At 49.8% G+C, this 19,663-nt stretch overlaps 1 protein-coding gene across 1 annotated transcript in view; it reads left to right on the top strand.

Annotated features, from left to right (window-relative positions):
* Positions 1-19,663, top strand: part of XYLT1 (xylosyltransferase 1) — a 296,218-nt gene that overhangs the window by 245,620 nt on the left and 30,935 nt on the right. The window contains exons 6-7 of the mRNA XM_020281516.2: positions 5,229-5,309; positions 18,912-19,128. Of these exons, the coding sequence (XP_020137105.1) occupies positions 5,229-5,309; positions 18,912-19,128 (298 nt within the window). The remainder of the gene's footprint in view (positions 1-5,228; positions 5,310-18,911; positions 19,129-19,663) is intronic.

The raw sequence follows: 19,663 nt of genomic DNA, 5'->3' as shown, positions 1-19,663 counted from the left end.
ATTGGATGAGCCTTGAGGACATTGTGCTAGTGAAATAAGCTAGTCACAAACAGACAGATACTGTGTGATTCCACTTACATGGAGTGCCTAGACTAGTCCAAATCATAGAGACGGAAAGGGCGATGGTGGTTGCCAGGGGCTGGGAAAGAAGGGAGAGGAGAGTTCTTGTTTGATGGGTGTAGAATTTCAGGTGGAAGGAGTTCTGGGTGTGGACGGAGGTGGTGGCTGCACAACAGTGTGATTGCACCTGACGCCGCTGAACTGTGAACTTAAAAATGGTTACGATGGTAAATTTTATGTTATGTGTATTTTACCACAATCAAAAATAAATTGGAAAAAGAATAGTACATCAACTATCACGAATATTGTTGCTTAGGATGAAGCTAAGTGGTATTTAAGTTAAGCATCCATATGAAATACGGTAGGATGATGGGCGGATACACTAGATGAAGAAGATGGGGAAACACTGATGGAGTCTCTTCTTAGCTCAAATGAGAGGTGCCTCAACCGTCACCATCCTCAGCTTGCCGGATTCCGCAGCACCCCCACGCCCCAGGCCTGATACGCACGTCTGCGCCACAGTGGCTCCTCTGCCGCAGTGCAGAGGGACCGGATCCGGTGCCTTCTGGGGTGGGTCTGCACGTGCCTGGCAACATCAGGGGTTTGAAACCCTGAGTGCTGCCGTTCACAAGGTCATGTGTTTACCTTGGGCCTCACCGCTGGGCTGCGAGCACCCCTGGCAGGGTCCCTCCCAGCATCCTACGCTCGCAAGGGGTGCTGGGGCCTAAGTGTGCTGGGTGGCTAGCAGGGACCCAGAGAAGAGCAGCTGGCTCTGGGTCGGGCTCCTTCCTAATGGAAGCTGAGCAGGCCCCCGCCCTCGTCACGTGCCACCAGCAGACAGGGCTCGCTTGGTGGGACTCTGTGTGCCTGGAGCTCCTTCTCTATACAGCCTGGCTCCTGGGGGCCTGAGAGCTGAGCCCCCTCTGTGGACCTTCGTGCCCAGAGCTGTCATATGTATAAGCCGCACACAGTGGCATCTGTGGCCCACTGGAAGCCAGTTTCTAACTCTGACGCCAGCTGGGAAAGGACCTGGGAGAAGTTGCTTCTGTGAGACACCTCCCAAACCGTGCTCTGCAGAACATTCCGTAGATCTTTCGGGCAGAAAGCCTTCCAAGTTCAAATCAGGTTGAGTCTTCATACTGTTTTCCCCATGTCAACATGTCTTAAGCTTCCAGTGTTCAAGATGGCAATAATAATACTATTAAATAACTGACATTTATCAAGGGCTTACTGTATGCCAAGTGTTCCGGCACAGGTTTTACGTGCTTTATTTTTATTTAATACTCTCAATACTGAAGGCTTATTGAGACGAAAGTAACTTGCTTGGAGTCTGGGCTTTCTGGAAGAAACCATGGGGAGCAGATAAAGATGGAAAGATACTAGTACTCAGAGCAGTGCTTCCTAAACCTTCAAGGGCACGAGTGCATCACCTGCGGACCTTGTTTAAAGGCAAGTTTTAACTCGGTAGGTCTTGGCTGGGGCCTGAGAGTCAGCATTTCCAATAGCAGTGGGCTGAGTGCCGAGGCTACTGGTCCACAGACTGGGCTGGGAGGAGGGAGGCATTAGAGCATCCGTATTTTTTCTCCTGCAGCTGGGATGGAATTCATTCACCCATTCACTCATTCGCTTGCTGTCATTTGTAGAAGCAGTCTAGCAGTGGAAGACACGAGCTGTGACATTTGGAAGCAGATTTCAGTCCTAGTTTCCTAAACAGGTGATTTCTCTGAGTCTCAGGTACCCATCTGTAAAATGGGAATGAAACTCGCATTTCGTAGCGTCTTTGTGAATATCAAATGCAATAAAGTGTGACCAGAGTCCGCCCCAGGGCCTAGGGCATGGTGCACATTCGATAAACAGTGGCAGTCTGGGAGCTTATCTTATCATTTATGTATTCATTTCAACCGAGATTCCCTTGTGGTTCCCAATAAGTGTATTTTAACATTTATTTATTCATTTGTTACTTGCATATTTCAGCAAAGATTTCCCAGCGGCTTCAGTAGTGGCAACAGCAGGCCCCCGTCACCATCAGAAAAAGAGAGGAACCACGTAGGCTGAGAGGCATGATTTCTGATCATTGCGGCAAAGGGTGGAAGGAAAGTGATGGAGAGACAGACACAAGTGATGAACTATGAGAGCCAATTGGCCAATGTCGCTTCCAGAAAGGGAGAGGGAGAAATGTGTGCGATGGGGGTGGGGGGAGGACTGGAATGGGGTAACATGTCAACAGATCGCAAGCTGTTAATTATCTGGAGAGAACTAAATATTATGTGGGCAATTATCGACAGGCGTCTGAAAGCAACAATGGGAAAACTTGGTCCCCAGCCGAACTCCATCTCCCTCTGGAGAAGGGCGGGGAGGCAGGCTTTGGCATTCAGATCAGGCGTTTCACTCTGAGCGAGGAGCGAGGAGCGAGGGGCCCCGGGGCCCCCAGGGAGAGGGGGCAGGCAGGGGTCCCCCCGCCCCACCCGTGCAGACAATCTAGCAAGATCCCCGGCCAAGCTCACAGACGGCGCTTGGCTTTGAAAGGCGGCTTTACCCACGAGCTCGGGGCCTGGAAACCTCTGGGCCCCCTCCCCGTCCCCCTCCCTCCCCCAAGATGTCATCTTTTGAGACGATTTCATGTGGAAGCATTGCTAAGTAAATTTGCTAAATGCCTATTCATCCCCGTCAGATGGGGACCCGGTGAAGCGGTAAATGTGAAAATGGCCCGGCTCGCAGCCCTGAAAGGCGCTTTCTGGGGTTGCCAAACGGGGCCGCAGCCGCTGACCCTGCGAGGCCCGAGGCTTCGCAAGGGGGGGCCGGGAGCCCCAGCCCGGCCCCTTCAATCCTCCCACTGAGGCCGCCTGAGAGGCTCTATTTATTATTCCTGCTGCCAGGGACCCATTCAGAGGTTAACTTGTCCCCTATTCATCAGGACACAATAATGAACTGTCGCAGAAAGTGGCGAGGGGCTTGGTAAATAAGAGCTGCTGAGACGCGCAGATGGAACGGGCCTCTTTATGGGCGGGAGAGACATCGCTGTAGCTTTTTTCACAGGCTGATTTAGTTTCCACCTCTCCCAGCGACTGAGAGAGGCCCCTCTCCACGAGCCACAGGTACCTGGGGCCAAGGATCAGCGGGCTCTGCCCGGGCGCACACAGCGGCGCCTGTCCACGCGGGAGGTGCGCCGCTGCGCACACGGGGTGACCCGTTAGTGACCGTCCCTGGGGTCACCCCTGTGCGCATCAGCAGGGCTCAGCCTCCTGCGCGCGTATGCCGGACCCACCTCGCTGCAGGCCCGCTGGGATTTCGTGGCGCCTGCCACCGCCAGCACGGCTGGGTTTGAATCGGTGTTTATTTCAGTAATGGGCTGGGCCCGCGGCAGCGCTCGTTTTCACCGCGGCATCTCCTGACTGCCGTGTGCCCCTCCGCTGGAAGCGTGAGTTGGTCAACGTGAGCCATCCAATAAGAGCGCAGGGGCTCGGAGTGGCGAGACTGCAGAGGCGCAGGGAAGTGGAGGAGGGGTGCCGGGTGGGGACGGCCTGGAGCAGACAGCAGGGAGGCAGAAAGAACAGGGCATTGTGCATTGACTGTGCACCTACTATGTGCCCTCTAAACACACGGAGTTCTCCATTCGGTATGTATGCACATACATGGGCCTACTAGGTGCTGGACGTATTTCATCCTCAGCCCAGATGAGTTCAGAGAGGTTAAGTGACTCTTCCCTTGGACACACAGCTGGCTTAATCATGGAGCTTTCTGCTTCTAGATCCCAGGTGTTGCTTTCTAAGGCAGGGCTCCTCAAACTTTCTAAACAGGGGGCCAGTTCGCTGTCCTCAGACCGCTGGAGGGCCGTTGGAGAGTGCGGCCCACGTTCCACACATGTGCACTGTGGGCCCGGGACCAGTCGGCCGCTAAGCAGGACAGGCAGCGGCAGTAAAAACACGTGGCGGGCCTGATAAATGTCCTTGGCGGGCCACATGTGGCCCATGGGCTGTAGTTTGAGGACCCCTGTAAGGCACCATCCTGCTTTTCAAAATCCACCCTCCCTGCTATTCCCAGAGACGGTTTTCCTTCCCACTGCCGTCACCGTTTTTCCCAACTTGAGACAATGCTTAACCCTTTCCTTCTAAGCAAAACTCCCTGGGCAGAGAAGCCTGGTGATGAAGGAGCTGTCACAGCAGCACCATTTACCTGTTTGGGTTTATTCAGTGGAAGAGGCGACTGCGTTTCTGGCAGATGGAGACCCGTGTGACTGCCTTTTAAAACACTGTCACAGCTGTATGCACAAGCTGATTAGCTGTGACTGCACTGCTAGTGCCGAGATTGATGGCGATAAATTTGGGATAACAATGCCGGGAACGATGTCATTCATTTGTATTGCACTTCATATTTTTTAAACCTCTCTCCATCAGTAGCCCAGTGGTTATCGAGGGCTTGGCATTCATTCATTCATTCCCTGATGCAGCCATCACTCCGAGTCCATTTGAAGGAGTCAGTTCAGACTCAACTCACTTTATTCATTCATTTATTCGTTCAGCAAACATTAATGTAGCTCCTACTGTGTGCCGGGGATGAGCAGATCTGACCAAGTTCTGTCCTCCTGGAGCTGACATTCTGCAGGCAAGCTCAGTGCTTTCAGATGGCGATGAAATAATGAAGCAAAGAGGAGTTATGTGAGCACCATGAGGAGGCAGGGGCTACTTTAGGTTGAGTGGTCAGAAGAGACCTCTCTGATGAGGTGACATGTGAGAGGAGACCTGGATGACAAGAGCAAGCCAGCCATGGGAAGACACAGGGTAAAAATTTCCCAGGCGCAGCAAGTGCAAAGGCCCTGAGGTTGCTGTGTATTTGGCACTGGGCCACACACTGATGACTTACTGTTGCCAAGCCCCAGCGCCGGGCACTGGAGATTCCAAAACAAGTAGGATGCCGTGCTTGCCCTCAGTTCCCAGTGTAGTGGAGCATCTAGGAGAGAAGTGCACGGACAGCCTGTTTTAATGCGGTGAGGTGGGCTCGGTGACGGTGACACATACAGAGGATGCCTCATCAGCCTGCGTGCTGGTGACCAGGGGAGGCGATTCGAGCAGAACGGCGCAAAGAATGAAACCTGCTTTCTGTGACACAGCAGGGAAGCAAGACTAGTCTCCATGGAGGACCCTGACTTTCTTCTCCGCTTGTTTCCACAGGACGAATGACCAGCTGGTGGCATTTCTCTCCCGATACCGAGATATGAATTTCTTGAAGTCACACGGCCGGGACAATGCAAGGTAGCACATCACCCCCCACCCCCTGTGCAAAGTGGAAATGAAAATCTGAGTGATCATTTGGGGACTTTTTTCTAGGCTGGTTTGGTGCCACCAGAAAGAAGGTGAAGGCGGGAGAAAGGCATGACACAGGTGGCTGGCCTTGGCCGTTTGCGTGTAGAAGCCGTCCTGCCAGCCAAGGGCAGGATAATCCTACATGTTTCTCATAGTGTCACAGCCCTTTTCGTCTTTTCTTTTTCTCCCCAAGGACTTTCATGAGTCTATCATCTCATGGTGGCTGCCCTTTGTGTAGGGCAGCCACTGTTGGTTCCCATTTTATTGATGGGAAGACTGAGACCCATGGTTTAAGTAATGTCCCCAGATCATGCACTCAGCCAGTCATTCAGCAGATATTTTCCAAGTGCTGAGCTCATGCTGGTCACTGTTCTAGCGGTGAACAAGACAAAGTCCTTACCCTCACGGAATTTACTCTCTAGTGGAAAAGAGTCTCGTGCCAGCCTGGGGTTGGACCTAGGGATCCTGACTCCCAGGCCTGTGTCTCCTCCACTGCCTCATGCTGCTGCCCAACGTGTGAGCAGGTATTAGGGGTACCCTGAACCCCAGCCTGGATCTATTACACCCCTCTCCTTTAAAATGAGCAATGTCAAAAAATATTCGTAGCATCTCTGCGGTCCACGGCTGAGCTGGAACCCAGCTCCCCTTGGCCGGAGGTCAGCTAGATGGAACATGGACCTGAGCGCCCCCTATAGGCGCCACCATCCCAACACGAGACACCATTAAAAACCAGCCTCGGGTCACGTCCTGGGACAGTTTTTTAGCCTTGAACTCAGGGCGTAACCTGGCAGCGCATGGGCTTGTGTTAGCTTGTTAATGTGCTTTGTTTGGTCATCGTGGTGTCTTGTTTTAATCCAGGTGCTTCATATGAAAATTAATAACCCCATTTAAAAACAGCAATATTTCCCACGAAAAATCCAGATTTCTAACTAGTCTTAAAAAAATCTGAAAGTCTGTTAACTCCATGCATGAATTTTCTCATGGCAGTTACTTCCTGGATCTTAGGGCGCTGTGGCCCTCCCTCCCTTTCCTTCCTGACCAGCCCCCAGCAGCGTCTCAGTTTGCAATCTCCCCTTTGGATCTTCTCCACCACTGCGGGTGGAGGTGTCGTTTTGGCTGTCTCTGTGACTCAGTTTACCCATTTATCCATTGCAGGGGAGGCACAAAAGCAAGGAGTGAGCTCCATTTCCTGAGCTCTCAAGAAATAACCCCAGCATCCTTGTGTTGGATGATTTTCCTAAATTGTCACTTTGATTTCATTCTGCTGATTGTTTATAGATCGCCCCTGCCTTTCTCACACCCTGCCTCCTTTACATTTAAAAGGAGCCCCAGGACTCGAAGATGCTCTTTAAATCAGCACAGATTAGTACAGTGTGTTCAGACCACAAAGCAGAGAGAGGCCTGGCTGGAGAGACAAGGAAGAATTAAAGCCACTCTGCGTTGTGTTCCTACTAAGTGCCCATCACTCCAGTGGCCCCTTCTCATATGGGATCTAATTCTGTTCTTACAGCCACTTAAGACTTATCATTGTCATGAAAAGAATAGGAGGTTTTTAGGAGCCTACATGATTTTTCCAAAGATCACACAGCTAATAAGTGGCAGAATTTGAACCCAGGTCTTTCTGGCCCCATAGCCGTAGGGACAAGGTGGGGCCAGGCATGACTCCATGGAGAGCAGGGTGGCTGGTTATCAGAAGGAGCCCAGATATTGCTGTTCCCTACCCTGGGGTAGAAAATGGAAGCTCTTCTTCTCCAGGTAGCCTCTAATATATGATTTGTGCAAACAAAGTTGTGTCAAGAAGAAGGAGCCCATTATAAGTGCATCACCGTGTGTCTCTGAATTACATCCACCCTGGTGTTCTTGTTCAGCCTACTCAGCATTTATTCTCTGTGCACGATTTGCCAGGCACTGTGCTAGGAACTGCATATGGCACAGGTTAAAAGCAGGGGCTTTGAGGTTATACCTCCTGGGTTGGAATTCTGATCTATTATGTCCTAGCTGTGTTGCCTTGGGCAGGTGACTTAACCTCTCTGAGCCAGTTCCCTGTCCTGTACAGTGGAAATATTAGTAGAGCCGCACTCACGGGCTCATTGGGAGGATTCAATGAGATGCTACATGTAAAGCATTTGATGCAGTAAATGCTCATGAGGAGGACGATGATGTCATCGTTATGATTAGCGGAGAACTAACATGTTGCTAATAGGAGAAAGAAAGAGATGGCGTGTGGGCCTGCGCCGGGCCTCTAGGTGCCTGAACGCGTCCTGTGAGATCGACGTGCATCAGTAGTTGACAGGTGGCACCCGAATGGCACAGGACAGGGTAAAGGTTGAGGCCAAGGAGAGGTTGCTTGAACCTCCCTCCAAAACCCTGAAACCCAAAGTTCTCTGGACAGAGTAGCTCACAAGTTCCAACACTCATACACGAGTCCCCAGCTGGGATTCTCTCATTTACACGAAATAAGAGCAGTAATTTGTATTAATTTAATAGTAAAATGAACCAATGTGCCATCATCTGCCACTCTCCCCTCTTCGTTAGCCGGGGCCTCACCTGCGGCAAGAACGAGCCTCCTACGGCCCATCATCCGTCGTCTCTCTCAAGTGAGCAGAGCTGGGCCTGGCTTGGCTCAGGTTCCTCCCTGGTGTGGTATGTTGGAAAGAACTTTTTCGGTGGGAAATAACAGAAACCCAGCCCAAACTAGCTTAAGGGCAAAGAAAATTATTGGATCAAGTAGCTAAAATATTGGCACTGACTTCAGGTATGGCTGCATCAGGCAGCTCAAACGATACCTTCAAGCCCAGACTCCATATTAGTTCTGTTTCCCTGTGTGTTGGTTTAATTCCCTGGCTCCCGGGGGTGACCATTGGCAGTGTAGTGGCCTCATTTTACAGATGGAAAAGACTGAGACTCGGGGGGGTGGAGTAACTTGCTCGATGAAGCTCACACCTCCAGGGCAGGGCTAGGACTGAGGCCCAGGTGAGCGTGCCCACCGAGGCCAGCTCCTCATTGCTGCATGACGAGGCCTCTCTGTCCTCTAGTCCTGTGTTCCTCCAGCATGCTGGGCTTTCCTCCAGCACCCTGCCTCTCTGGGCTTCCTTTTTTCCCTTTGAAAAGCAAAGGGGTTGAACGAGATGCCTGCATTCCGCTCGGCCATGCTCCTGGACAGCCCTCGCAAAAGAAGAGGGGACAGAGGCAGAGACCCTAAAAGACAGAGAGTTGAGGAGGGACAAAGCAAACAGTGAGACACAAAATAGGCCCCAGGGGGCAGCCAGTTCTGACTTCCTGCTCCCGCTGTGAAGAGACAGCGTAAAGGCAGACTAGTATTTTAATAGCTGCCAAATTGGTGCTGACTGTTCCTGTAATTAAATGAAGGGGAGAGTTGCATCCACTGTTTCTCCTTGCTTCCCTCCAAGAGTAAAGTAACCAGATGTATTGAGAGACACGTAGCACAATTGTCATTTTCCCAGCCAGCCTCAGCAGGGCTCGTAGAAGCAGGCGCCCTCACATTCACCCTCAACCTGAATTAATCCGGTCTTTGGAAACACCCCCAGGAGTTCCCGGCCTCCGCTCAGGGAGCATCGGAGAAGTTTTCCAAGTCTCTGCAGCCTGCCGAGGTCTCAGTGGGTAGGAACAGCCCTCTTCCAGGGAGGTGGAAAGGAAAACTCTCCCTCAGCTAGAATTAGGGTTCCTCTGGGACTTTTCCTGCCCTGGTTGATCTAATGCATCTACCTCGGTCAAGGTCACCAGGGCCCCAGTGTTTAGCCCTGGGGTGTGGGATGGTGGAGGGCAAGGGCAAGGATGCTGGAGTCCAGCCACCTGGGTCGAAATGCCAGCCCTGCCATGGCACGGCCGTGGGACTCTAGCACTTGACGTTGGCCATGCCCCCATTTCCTCATCTTTACAAATTCCAGGTAAAGACCATGGGATTGGGGGACTTATTATCCCCTCCGACCAGGGGAAGGCACCAAGGCTCATTCCAGCCTCATTTGGCAGCGTTACCCCACTGTAGAGACGACCCCACTGGGTTCTGGAGAGCTGCCTTCTCTTGCTCAGGGCCTCACGCCTCGTGAACAGCAGAGCTGGGATTGGAACCTGCTTCCGTCTGACCTCAAGGCCTGTGTTCTTTTATCACCCCATGATTAGTGACCACATCTGAGAGGACATGCAGTTTTAAGTTTGGGGGTTGTACAGCAAAACCCTGCTGACTTTAAACAGAATTATTTTTTATCTGGGTGGGGGACAGGTCCATCCCCTCCTTCCTGGAGTCAGCGTTTCCCAATGTGTGTCCATGATCCACCAGTGACCACCGTGAGAGATTCCTTCATAAACAGGCACGCTGCGAAAGTTTGGCATCGATCTTACGTGTACCAACAAAATTGTGTATGATTAGCCCATCTAACCTTGATTTAATGGATATTATGCTCAAAAGAAGGTTAAGTTCAAAGAAAACCGTGGAAGCTATTTAAAGTTGACTTAGGGAGAAATATTAAGGGGGCTCAGATAGAGATGCTACACAAAGCAAACAGCACAGCAGTCAGGAATCGGGCTCTCGGGACTCACCTGGCAGCTCTAACACTCGCTGAGCACGTGACCTTGGGGCAACGTACATCAGTGACTTGTGTGTCAGTCTTCTCACCTGCAAAATGGGAATGATGATAATAGCACCAATCTTGTAGAGTTGTTGCAAGGATTAAATAAGTTAATATGTGGATCCAATCTTGGAACAGGTAGTTGTGCCTATTAAGTTGATGATGATGGTGGTGGTAGTGGTAAAGATGGTGATGGTGATGAAGAAGAAATGAGAAGAATCTGGAAGATGACATACAAATCATTAACAGTTCACAGACACTTGCGACAACTCGGAGAGAAACAACTAGCGTGTCAGATGTAAGAAGGCTAGGCAGGTAGGGAGCTAGGACGAGTTTTAGCCCCAGATGGGAAGTGGCACCAAGAAGTCCCTTTCTCCTCCCAGGTCTGGGCCCTGCCCGCCAAAGGCAGGCAGCACTCGCTGCTGGGTGCCGGGATGGCTTCCGAGCAGCCTCTCTAGCTGCCCTTCTCTGACACTGAACCGATCTTCAGGGCCAAACCTCCCTTGATGTATAAACAAGCAAATGCGTGACCAAAAGTTGGCAAATCCGCCGAGAGCCTGGCCAGGAACCTCCTCCAGGCAAATCTGCTTTCACGGGTTCCTTCGGTGCCAACTTGCTTATTGAGAGAAGAGCTCTCTTCCTGGCTGACTTGTAGCGCCATGATTGTTGTGAGGAGATAATTAATATCTCACCTCCAATAGGGAAAGCAGATTGCATTTCCCTTTTGCTTTCCTGAAACCCAGCCGGTGCGTTTGTCATGTTTGCATGTTCACTTTATTTAATCCGGTGACGGCAGCCGCGTCAAAACACAGCCTGCCACTGCGCAGACGCACGCACGGAGCTGCACGCGCACACGCTACCTTGGCCTCTGCAGGTGTGTGAGGTCATCCGCGGAACTGGACCTTCTTTACAACAATGCACAAAGAAGAGAGACAAAAGACTAGAAGGGAGGTATGTTCACAGTGTCGTCTCTAAGAGGTGGAATGTTATGTTTAATTTCTTCTTTGCGTTTTCGTTATGTTCTGAACCTTCTCTGAAGGACACGCATGACTTTTATAATCGTAACAAAGGCAGTAAACAGCATTGTGAAAAATATGTGAAATGTGGGAAACAAATTATCCCTCGACAGACCTTTGGACAACTCGGAGGTACGAGCCGATTTGGGATCCCAAGCTCTGTGAGGATAGTGGGCCACCAATCCCGGGGACCCCAGGCCCCAGGATTCAGGACCCCGAATCTGCATTTCCACTTGGGTTTCTTTTTCCTCTCTCCTTGAATGTCAAACCCAGGTGGCCTTTCTCCACACAGAGCGGTCATGATAGTTACACGTGGGAAGATTGGCTGTGTGCCATGAACCGTCTCAGATGCCTTGCAGATGCCAACTCTTTCAGTTCTCACGACAGCCCCATGATATAAGTACAGTCGCTATTGAGCCCATTTTCCAGATGGGGACACTGAGGCAAGAGATTAAGCAACACACAGCTCGTAACTGGGGGCACAGACCCGAACCTGGGCAGGTGGCTCCGGAGTCTGGGTTGTTGGCCGCTACACTGCATTGACTCCCTGATGGTGTTCACTGCAGAGTGTCCCTCCACATCCCAGCTGTGCGTGTCCCCTTCACCAATCAGATCAGAGTCTGCTGCTCTGAAATGAGGTGGTGAAGCCGAGCTTCCGGGAGCGCCCTCATTACAGCCATGCGTGCCCTTGCACAAGCGATTTCTGTCGCTCATAAAGCTCTTCCCACAGCTCTGCAGAGGACTAATTCCTTCTCGGCCTTCTCACTGAGCTTGCGTGCCACCTACTCCAGGAAGCCTTCCCCAGTGGTCACCATTAATTAAATCCCCGTGTCTTTGGATTTTTTCCTACATAGCTTGCATAATGGTATGTAATTATATACTTGTATTTTTTTTCATGCCTACTTCTTTATCAGAACAGCATTAGAGTCTCATGACTTGAGTGTGGAATGCAGAACCTGCTAAGGCTTGAATCCCACCTTTGCCACTAACCAGCTGTGTGGTCTTGGGAAAATTACTTCTCTGTGTCTCTGTTCCTTCATTTGTAACTTAAGCCTTCATGGGGTTGTAGTGAAGACTAAATAAGAGACTATATATTTAGTGTGTAGAACAGGGCCTAGAGTGTAGTATGTGCTCAATAAATGGTAGCTGATATCATTTGTGTTTCTTATCTCTCCTCCTAGGAGAGAGAGAGGATAGGCGTGATGTCCATGTTATTTAGAACCATATTCTCAGCGCATAGACCAGGGCCTGGAATATCAAAGGTGTTCTCTAGAGTTGCAAAATGAATGAATGCCCCAAGCCCTCTTGCTCTTCCACCTACTGCAGAGTAGAGGCATGACAGCTGTCTCCAGCCCAGCCCAACTCAAATGACTGCAGGAGATGGGGCTCATGTGGGGGCTTTGGACTTCTGTCCTTGGTGCTGAAATACCCTTGCTTTTCAAGACACGGGGTTTCTCCTTAGCCATAGAGGTGCCCTATATACCTGCCTACCAAATCCCAGAAGAGAGAAGAGGAGAGAGAAATTCAAAATTTCCATCTTGATGAGGGAAAAATGTAAAGCATCTTGATGAACATTTATGGAGCACTTACTGTGTGCTAAGCACTGTGCTAAGCCCTGTCTGTATACAATCTCATTTAAACCTTCACACCAACTCAGTGAGGTAGGTGTTACTCCGATCACCATTTTCCACACGAGAAGCTGCAGCACCATGTCAGTAGGGTTGCCTAAGGTTAGTAGCAGACACGGGACTTGGACCAAGCAGTCTGGCCCCAGGCCTCAAAATCTGTCCTCTGCATCAGACAGCTGTAACAGGTGAGCCTGTTCATGTAGCTGGCTGATTTCATACATTATGGGTTTTTATGCTTTATTCCGTGACTTGACTTTTTAACTGAAATGCTCGGGTGACACTGATGCTGAAGGAATAATCTGGGTTCAGTGACAGATCACTAGACAGGGAGACAGAAGAAGGGGAGTTTTCTTTGTAGGTTCTATAACTTTGGATGGATCGTTCATGCTCTCTAAGTCTCACTTCTTGTCATTGTTTAACTTGTAGAATTATTTATATTACCTGATTGCTAAGATTCCTTCTTGCTCAAACATCCTGTAAAAGGAATGGAGTTCTTCCTTCTAGAACTCACTATGGGACAAGCCAGTTCTGGAATAATTCCACACTCAGTGACTGTGCCGAGATTTAGCCAGAGAATTAACTGAATTGAGAAAGCTTTTAGGTTTAGGTAATAGTCTGCCTTTTCCAAAGACCATAGATACTTTTCTTAACTGACCTCTTCTCCCATAAGGGAGAATCAAGACCCCTTCCCCCACTCCATCTTATTTACTCTGATGCTCTGCTGACTAGATTTTGGCCTTGGAACTTCCTAATAGAATCGTATTTAGCTATGACTTTGTCCCACACTGTGCCAATAGAGAAGAATCTCAGGAAGATCAACCGCCCATTTCTGAGAACAGGGGAAGTAAAACTGAACACAAATGATCCCGTGTTTGGCCTCAGGTGGCCTATTCTGAAGGCAGCAAAGAATGGCAGAGTAATTAAGAGCTTGCATTAGATTCAGCCAGACCTGGATTCAAGTCTAATAAGACTCCTAGCTGTGCACCTTTGAAGAAATGACTTAACCTTTCTGAGATTCAGTTCCTTTGTCTGTCAAATGTATGCTATAAGCATCTGATACCCGGTTAACTAATGTCACAACTTCCTGATTGCCCAACAAGTGTGACTGTTACCCTTCCCTTTATTCATTTAGCCTATACTTATTGAGCACCAAGTGTATACAGGGCACTGTTCTAGGTACTTGGGATATAGTGGTGAACAAAAATAGACAAAATTCTCTGCCACCTTACAGCTTACCTCTAGTAAGTAGAAATAAACAAAAGACTAAATAGATACCATGTGTGTTACATGTGAAAGTGAAAAGTGCAGTGGAGATAAACAAAGCATGGGCGAGGACTGGGGACACCAGGGATGGGGGAGGGCCCTCATCGCTACGTGAGAAGGGGTTGGTGGTTGGGTCGGTCACTGCTTGGGTGAACAGTGCTTACTAAACAACTTTGCAAAGCACTTCGAGAAGCATCATCCATCACACTTTTGCAGCTGATTCAGGAGATTGTCGGGACAGGTGTTATGGGGTTCTTCTTACAGATGGGGAAACTGACACTCAGGGAGGGTGAGCCAACCCCGCCCCTCTTATCTGACCTCTTCTCCCATAGGGGAGAATCGGGACCCCTTCCCCCACTCCACTGCCTGTGAAAGCAGAGGCAGGAGCAGTAGCTAGATCTGCCCGGTGTCTGTTCTGTCGTGGTGCCACCTGTGGGCCCGGTGGCCCCGGGTAACCTAGTCAACGGGAAATGAAACAGAGGATGCAGAGAGCATCCTTGGTCACCTTCTGTGTACAGGGCCCATTGCCGCAAGTGTGTGTGTCCCCTCCCTCAGGCGAGAGAGCCACGCGTCCTTTGTTGGTGAGCCGGCCTTTATGAAAAGTGAGATCGCTGACTTACCTTGCCTTCCTAGTTTACCTGTTTAAGTCATAGTGAATGCATGGGGCAGAAAAAAAGCAAATCCCTTCCCAAGCAATTGATGCCTTTCCCCTGGTAGAGACCCAGATGCTGGACCTCTGCCACCTTCTCCTAGTTTAAAATAAGTCCCCGGTAGCCTGTGTGACCCCCGAAGCTTTTCTGAGACCTGGAAAATTGGTTGTCTCTATTTACTCGTAATTAACCAAAGCATGCGTTTGCAGTTTATCTGTTTCTGAATGCAGTAAATACAGCGGCCAATCTCCCAACCCCATGAATATTTCATTTTGGAGATGACTGCATAAATATTGTATCTGGATATTATGGTCTGGGACATCACATTAAAATTGCAAGAAGATACTATTATCCCACATAATGGAACATGAAATTAAAAAGCTGGTCCGTGGAGAGAAAGATTTTGCTAGTCCTCTCACCTGTATTTCTTTTCTCTCTGTCTTTTTCTCTCTCTCTCTCTCTCTGTCAGCCTGGTTACCATGTAAGTTTGAATGCAAATGATCTAAAGTTTCAAGCATGGTTAAGTGCACCGACTGGGCATTATGTATAATTGGCACTAGCCACAGTCAAGGCAGGATTTTATTTTCCTAAACTCAGGGGCTTCCTTTAATGGGGTTAGAGCCGAGTTACATTTCAATGGGGGGGGGTGATACTCTGACTATAATGAAAAATCTTCATCATGTCTCTCCCCAGCAGGAACGTGGTCTTGCTAATAAGCTTGGATTTTGTGCATGTAGAAAGCTGAGTTAGGGAAAGGACAAGAACAGTGACATTGACACCTGGATCTTCTGGTGGGTCCTACCCTTGTGTGAGTGCTGTGTGTCCTCAGAAAAGTTGTCACCCTTCTCTGGGCTCCCATGTCCATATGGAATGGAATGTCTGCCCCATACCCTCTTCCTGGGTATAATAGAGTGACTTATAGAATGTCACAGCCGGAAAGTACCTCGGGAATTACCTAACCCAAGGTTATTATTGCTGGTGGCCTATGGCCTAGAGATGTGTTTTATTTAGCCAGAAATACTTCGAAGAATTTAAGTGCCTTTCAGAACGTGCGTTCTCTACGCTCTGCTCATTTCACCACTCCCCGTCGTCTTATACTCAGCCCCTTTCACACACTTCCAAGATCCGTCTGACCCCTGTAGGGACTTAACCTTATAACTCAGACCTAGCCCAACTTTGTCCTTTTGCTAAGGGGGAAACTGAGATTCAGAGAGGATTCCTCACTTCTCAAAGTCACCCAACTAGTGGCAGGTAAAGCCACACTGCCCTGTAGATGAAGAGCCAGCAGCAGCATCACCACAGGTCTTTTATGCCACCGTCAGTGTTGTTGAGACTTAGATGTATGACACCAGTGTCTTCAGTGGTAGCCAGCATCTGCAGGGCAGGCTTTCTGCTCGTGCACAAGAAAGTGCTGGGGGTGTGGGTTCATTAATGAGGTTCCTTGTGGTTCCCCTGAGTGGATGTCAGGGGATTTGGGGGAGGCCCGGTGGAGAGGAATTCTTTCTGGAATTCCATGTGACTGGCAGGCTGGGATCATCTCCTGCTTCGATAGCCTGAGGTCAGGCAGCTGAGCACCTGCCCTGCCCCAGGACCTGTAAGAGAGGCTAGGAGGAGGAAGCCAAGGTTGGTTCCAGTGACAACAGGGTCTGCCTGGGAGGAGACAGGTAACTCCAATCTGAAGACAAAGGGATGAAGTCAGACTGGCTTGGAGAAAGAGGTGGCATTTATGTGCCACAGTTTTGGCTACCTGCCCCATCTGGAGCGTAAGAACATCCCACACATCATTGTCGTGATGAAGTTGAAATCATTCAAGCATGTATTCGTCAGGATTGTTTCAAATGCAATCGACAAATCCCGTCTCCAAAATGCCTTAAGCACATAACTGACAAGTCTGGGCCTGCGTCAGGTACAGCGAGATCCAGGATCTCAAGTAGAGCCACCAAGACTTGGGCACTGTGTCTTTCTGTCTCTCCTCTCTTATTTCTGCTTTGCCTTTGTTGTCAGACGGCCCCTGTACTCATGGGGACAAGATGGCCGCCAGCAGTGCTAGGCTTACAATTAAAATCATGTGACCACCACAAATTGTGTTGCCAGCCCAGAGCAATCTCCGGCTTACGCCAAGCCAGTGCCAACCCCAGCCCACACCTTTGGTCGACTATCCCCTGTGTGCAGAATGTGCACCTCCTCTTCCCCACGCAGCCTCTGCAGGCTGGCTCAGGCCCTGCCTCCACCACGCCACAGCATCCTGCCTTTTCAGCCCTGCTCTGGCCCTCATTTTTCTGGAAGTACATCGAAATTCATTGACAGTGTGGTTCCCTGTACCTATCTGGTATTTCCTCAGTTAGACTGTCAGTTCCCAGGAGGAAGAGCCTGTGCTTTATGCTGTTTCGTAATGTCGGAAGTGTGGATGGAGGGGACTGGGCACACATGTGCTCATTGATGGGTTGAGTTCATTCATTCATTCCGAGAATACTTGTTAAGCGCTGCTTGCCGTATGCCAGGCACACAGGGATGAGCAGACACAAGAACAGCGCTAGCTCCCGTGGAGCTCACCCTCTACTGAAGGAGGTGGGCAGTAATCAAAGAACCACACAAACATATGATGGCAAGCCGTTGGGTTCACACATGCGTAAAAGTGGGTTAATAAAAGTATTGTCTCTGGGGTTTTCATGAGAGTTAATACAGGTAATTGACATAAAGCCCTTGGAATGATAACGTTCAGGCATGGTTTTGCCACCATGATGGTGATTATGAGGAGGAGGATGAAGGTGGTGGTGGTGATGATGGTGGTGGTGGTGATGATCACAATGGTGATGATGGTGGTGGTGATGACAGTGATGAGGAACATAGTGAGATTATAGTGATAATAAAGAGGACGGTGATGGTGATGATGAAGATGATGATAGAGGAAGAAATCACAGTGTTATGAGAACTGAGGGAATAACTTTCTGCAGTCTGATGGATAGATTGGAGTTAACTAGGGGAGGCTGGGATGGGGGAAACAGGGAGAGCATTGGAGCGTGTCCGGGAGCCTTGCCCAGAAGGCTGTGTATAATGGTGGCACGTGGAGTAGGGAAGTCGTCGTGTTGGTGACACAGAGAAGCATTGATACAAGAGAGTTATAAATTTATAAGAGCTGGAAAACTCTAGAGTCCTGGACATGTGTAAGCATCAGCAGGCTGGAAGAGCGGGAAGAGCCCTGGGTTGGGAGCCCTCTAGACCTTAGGAGTGGACATCACCCTCCTTCCCCCTGAGCCCCGGCAGGGTCCAGCACGGTGCCTGGTGCATGGTCAGTGTGCGGTGAGTGCTAACTGCCAACAGACTGGGCGTCGGGGCCAGAGGTGTGGCCCTAGCTCTGTCCACCCTCCCCACACACCCACGCGACCACCTCTGGGACCTGCTTAGCTTTGGTCTCTGCATCTGCAAAACAGCAAATGCCAGTTCTGCCCTGCCTGCTTTGCGAAATCCTAAATGAGATGATTATACGTACACTTACTAGAGTAGGAGTTGTTAATCTGGGGTTTGTGGGTGAAATTCAAGGGGTTCCGTGACCTTGGACGGAAAGAAAATGACATCTTTATTTTTAATAAATTCTAACTGAAATCCAGCTAAAGGTGGCTAACGAACCACAGTCATGTTAGCAGTAACTGTGACTTAATCACCCACGGGAATCACATATTTTCATATCACATGATAGCTGGTGCAGATACCTCTAAATATCATTTATACTCCCTGCTTCTGCAAAATTACAGCAGTTACGAGACCTGCCGTGGTATCTTATTTCTTAATGTGTTAATAAAGAGACACGTGTATTAACTAACATACATTTGGTGGTTTTAAAAATATTTTGTAATCCTGTATATGATGTGTGAATCAAAAAGCACATGTGTTACTATATCATAACTTTGGTGGCTTTTTTATTTTTATTTATTTTATTTTTTATTTTGTGTTTATTTTTATTTTTTGTTATTCTGTAACCACGTACATACTGTGAGCATGGAAGAACACTTTCCTGAGATGAGAGTGTATAGACTGTATTCAGCAAACTGCCCAGGCCTCTGTGGCATAACGAGCTTATTTCGAATGTTCTCTAGAGAGGACGTCGGTGCCGCAGATGATCGCTGCTGTCTCACTGTCCTGGGCGAGTCCCCTGCGCTCTCTAAGCTTCAGTGGGCTCATGTAAAAGGGGGGTGACAGTAGTACCTGCCTTGTAGGGGGAGTAGGGGAACCTGCCTCGCTGTGAGGATCCGTCTATAAACTAGAGCCCTGGCTCAGTACCTGGCACATAGTAGGTGCTCAATAAATGCCGCCATGGCTGCAGTTGTGTCGTGTTGTTACTATGCGGACTCTGGGGGGGCTCCCCTCTCTCAGGGCGCCTTTGAGCTAAGGGCCGCTTTGTCTCTCCCAGGTTCATCCGGAAACAAGGCCTCGATCGGCTCTTCCTGGAGTGCGACGCTCACATGTGGCGCCTGGGGGACCGGCGGATCCCGGAGGGCATTGCCGTGGATGGGGGCTCCGATTGGTTCCTGCTGAACCGGAAGTTTGTGGAGTATGTGACGTTCTCCACAGACGACCTGGTGGCCAAGATGAAACAGTTCTACACCTACACCCTGCTTCCTGCCGAGGTGAGCGTACAGGAGAAAGTCCCCGAGGAAGGCAGGGGCAGCTTTGGCTTTTGGAGCAAAGCAGGTGCTGAATTTTGGGCAGAGCAATGGGGGGTCCACCTACGTTGTCCTGCAAACATCCAGGCGCCCTTGCTGCTGTAGCAGGGCCCTGGGTCCCCCTGCATTCTGCGCGGAGGCTGCATGGAGCAGATGCACAGTGCTGCTGCCAGCAACCCACACGGTGCCGTTGTGCAAAGCAGAGAAGGCAGCCAGCCCTTCCTCAGGGCACTTGGCCCCTGTTGGTCATAAAATCACACAATATACTGATTTTGTCAGTATAGACACTCTGCCGCCATTTTCCAGGGAATTCTTATTAAAACCAACCAACCAACAAAAACCTCTGATGTCTGCAGTGTTGACAATGGCACCGCCTAGAGTCATGCAGTGTGCAACCTGCGCAACTGTATACACTGACCCTTTCAGGACACTCCCACGTCAACTTTTAACAGATCCTCCATAGTCACCAATCATGTTCTAACCACCAAGAATCCCTTCT

Source organism: Microcebus murinus, chromosome 19, assembly GCF_040939455.1.
Source record: "Microcebus murinus isolate Inina chromosome 19, M.murinus_Inina_mat1.0, whole genome shotgun sequence".
Classification (NCBI taxonomy): domain Eukaryota; kingdom Metazoa; phylum Chordata; class Mammalia; order Primates; family Cheirogaleidae; genus Microcebus; species Microcebus murinus.
The sequence above is the reverse complement of the archived record's forward strand: the minus strand, read 5'-3'. Positions and strand labels throughout refer to the sequence as shown.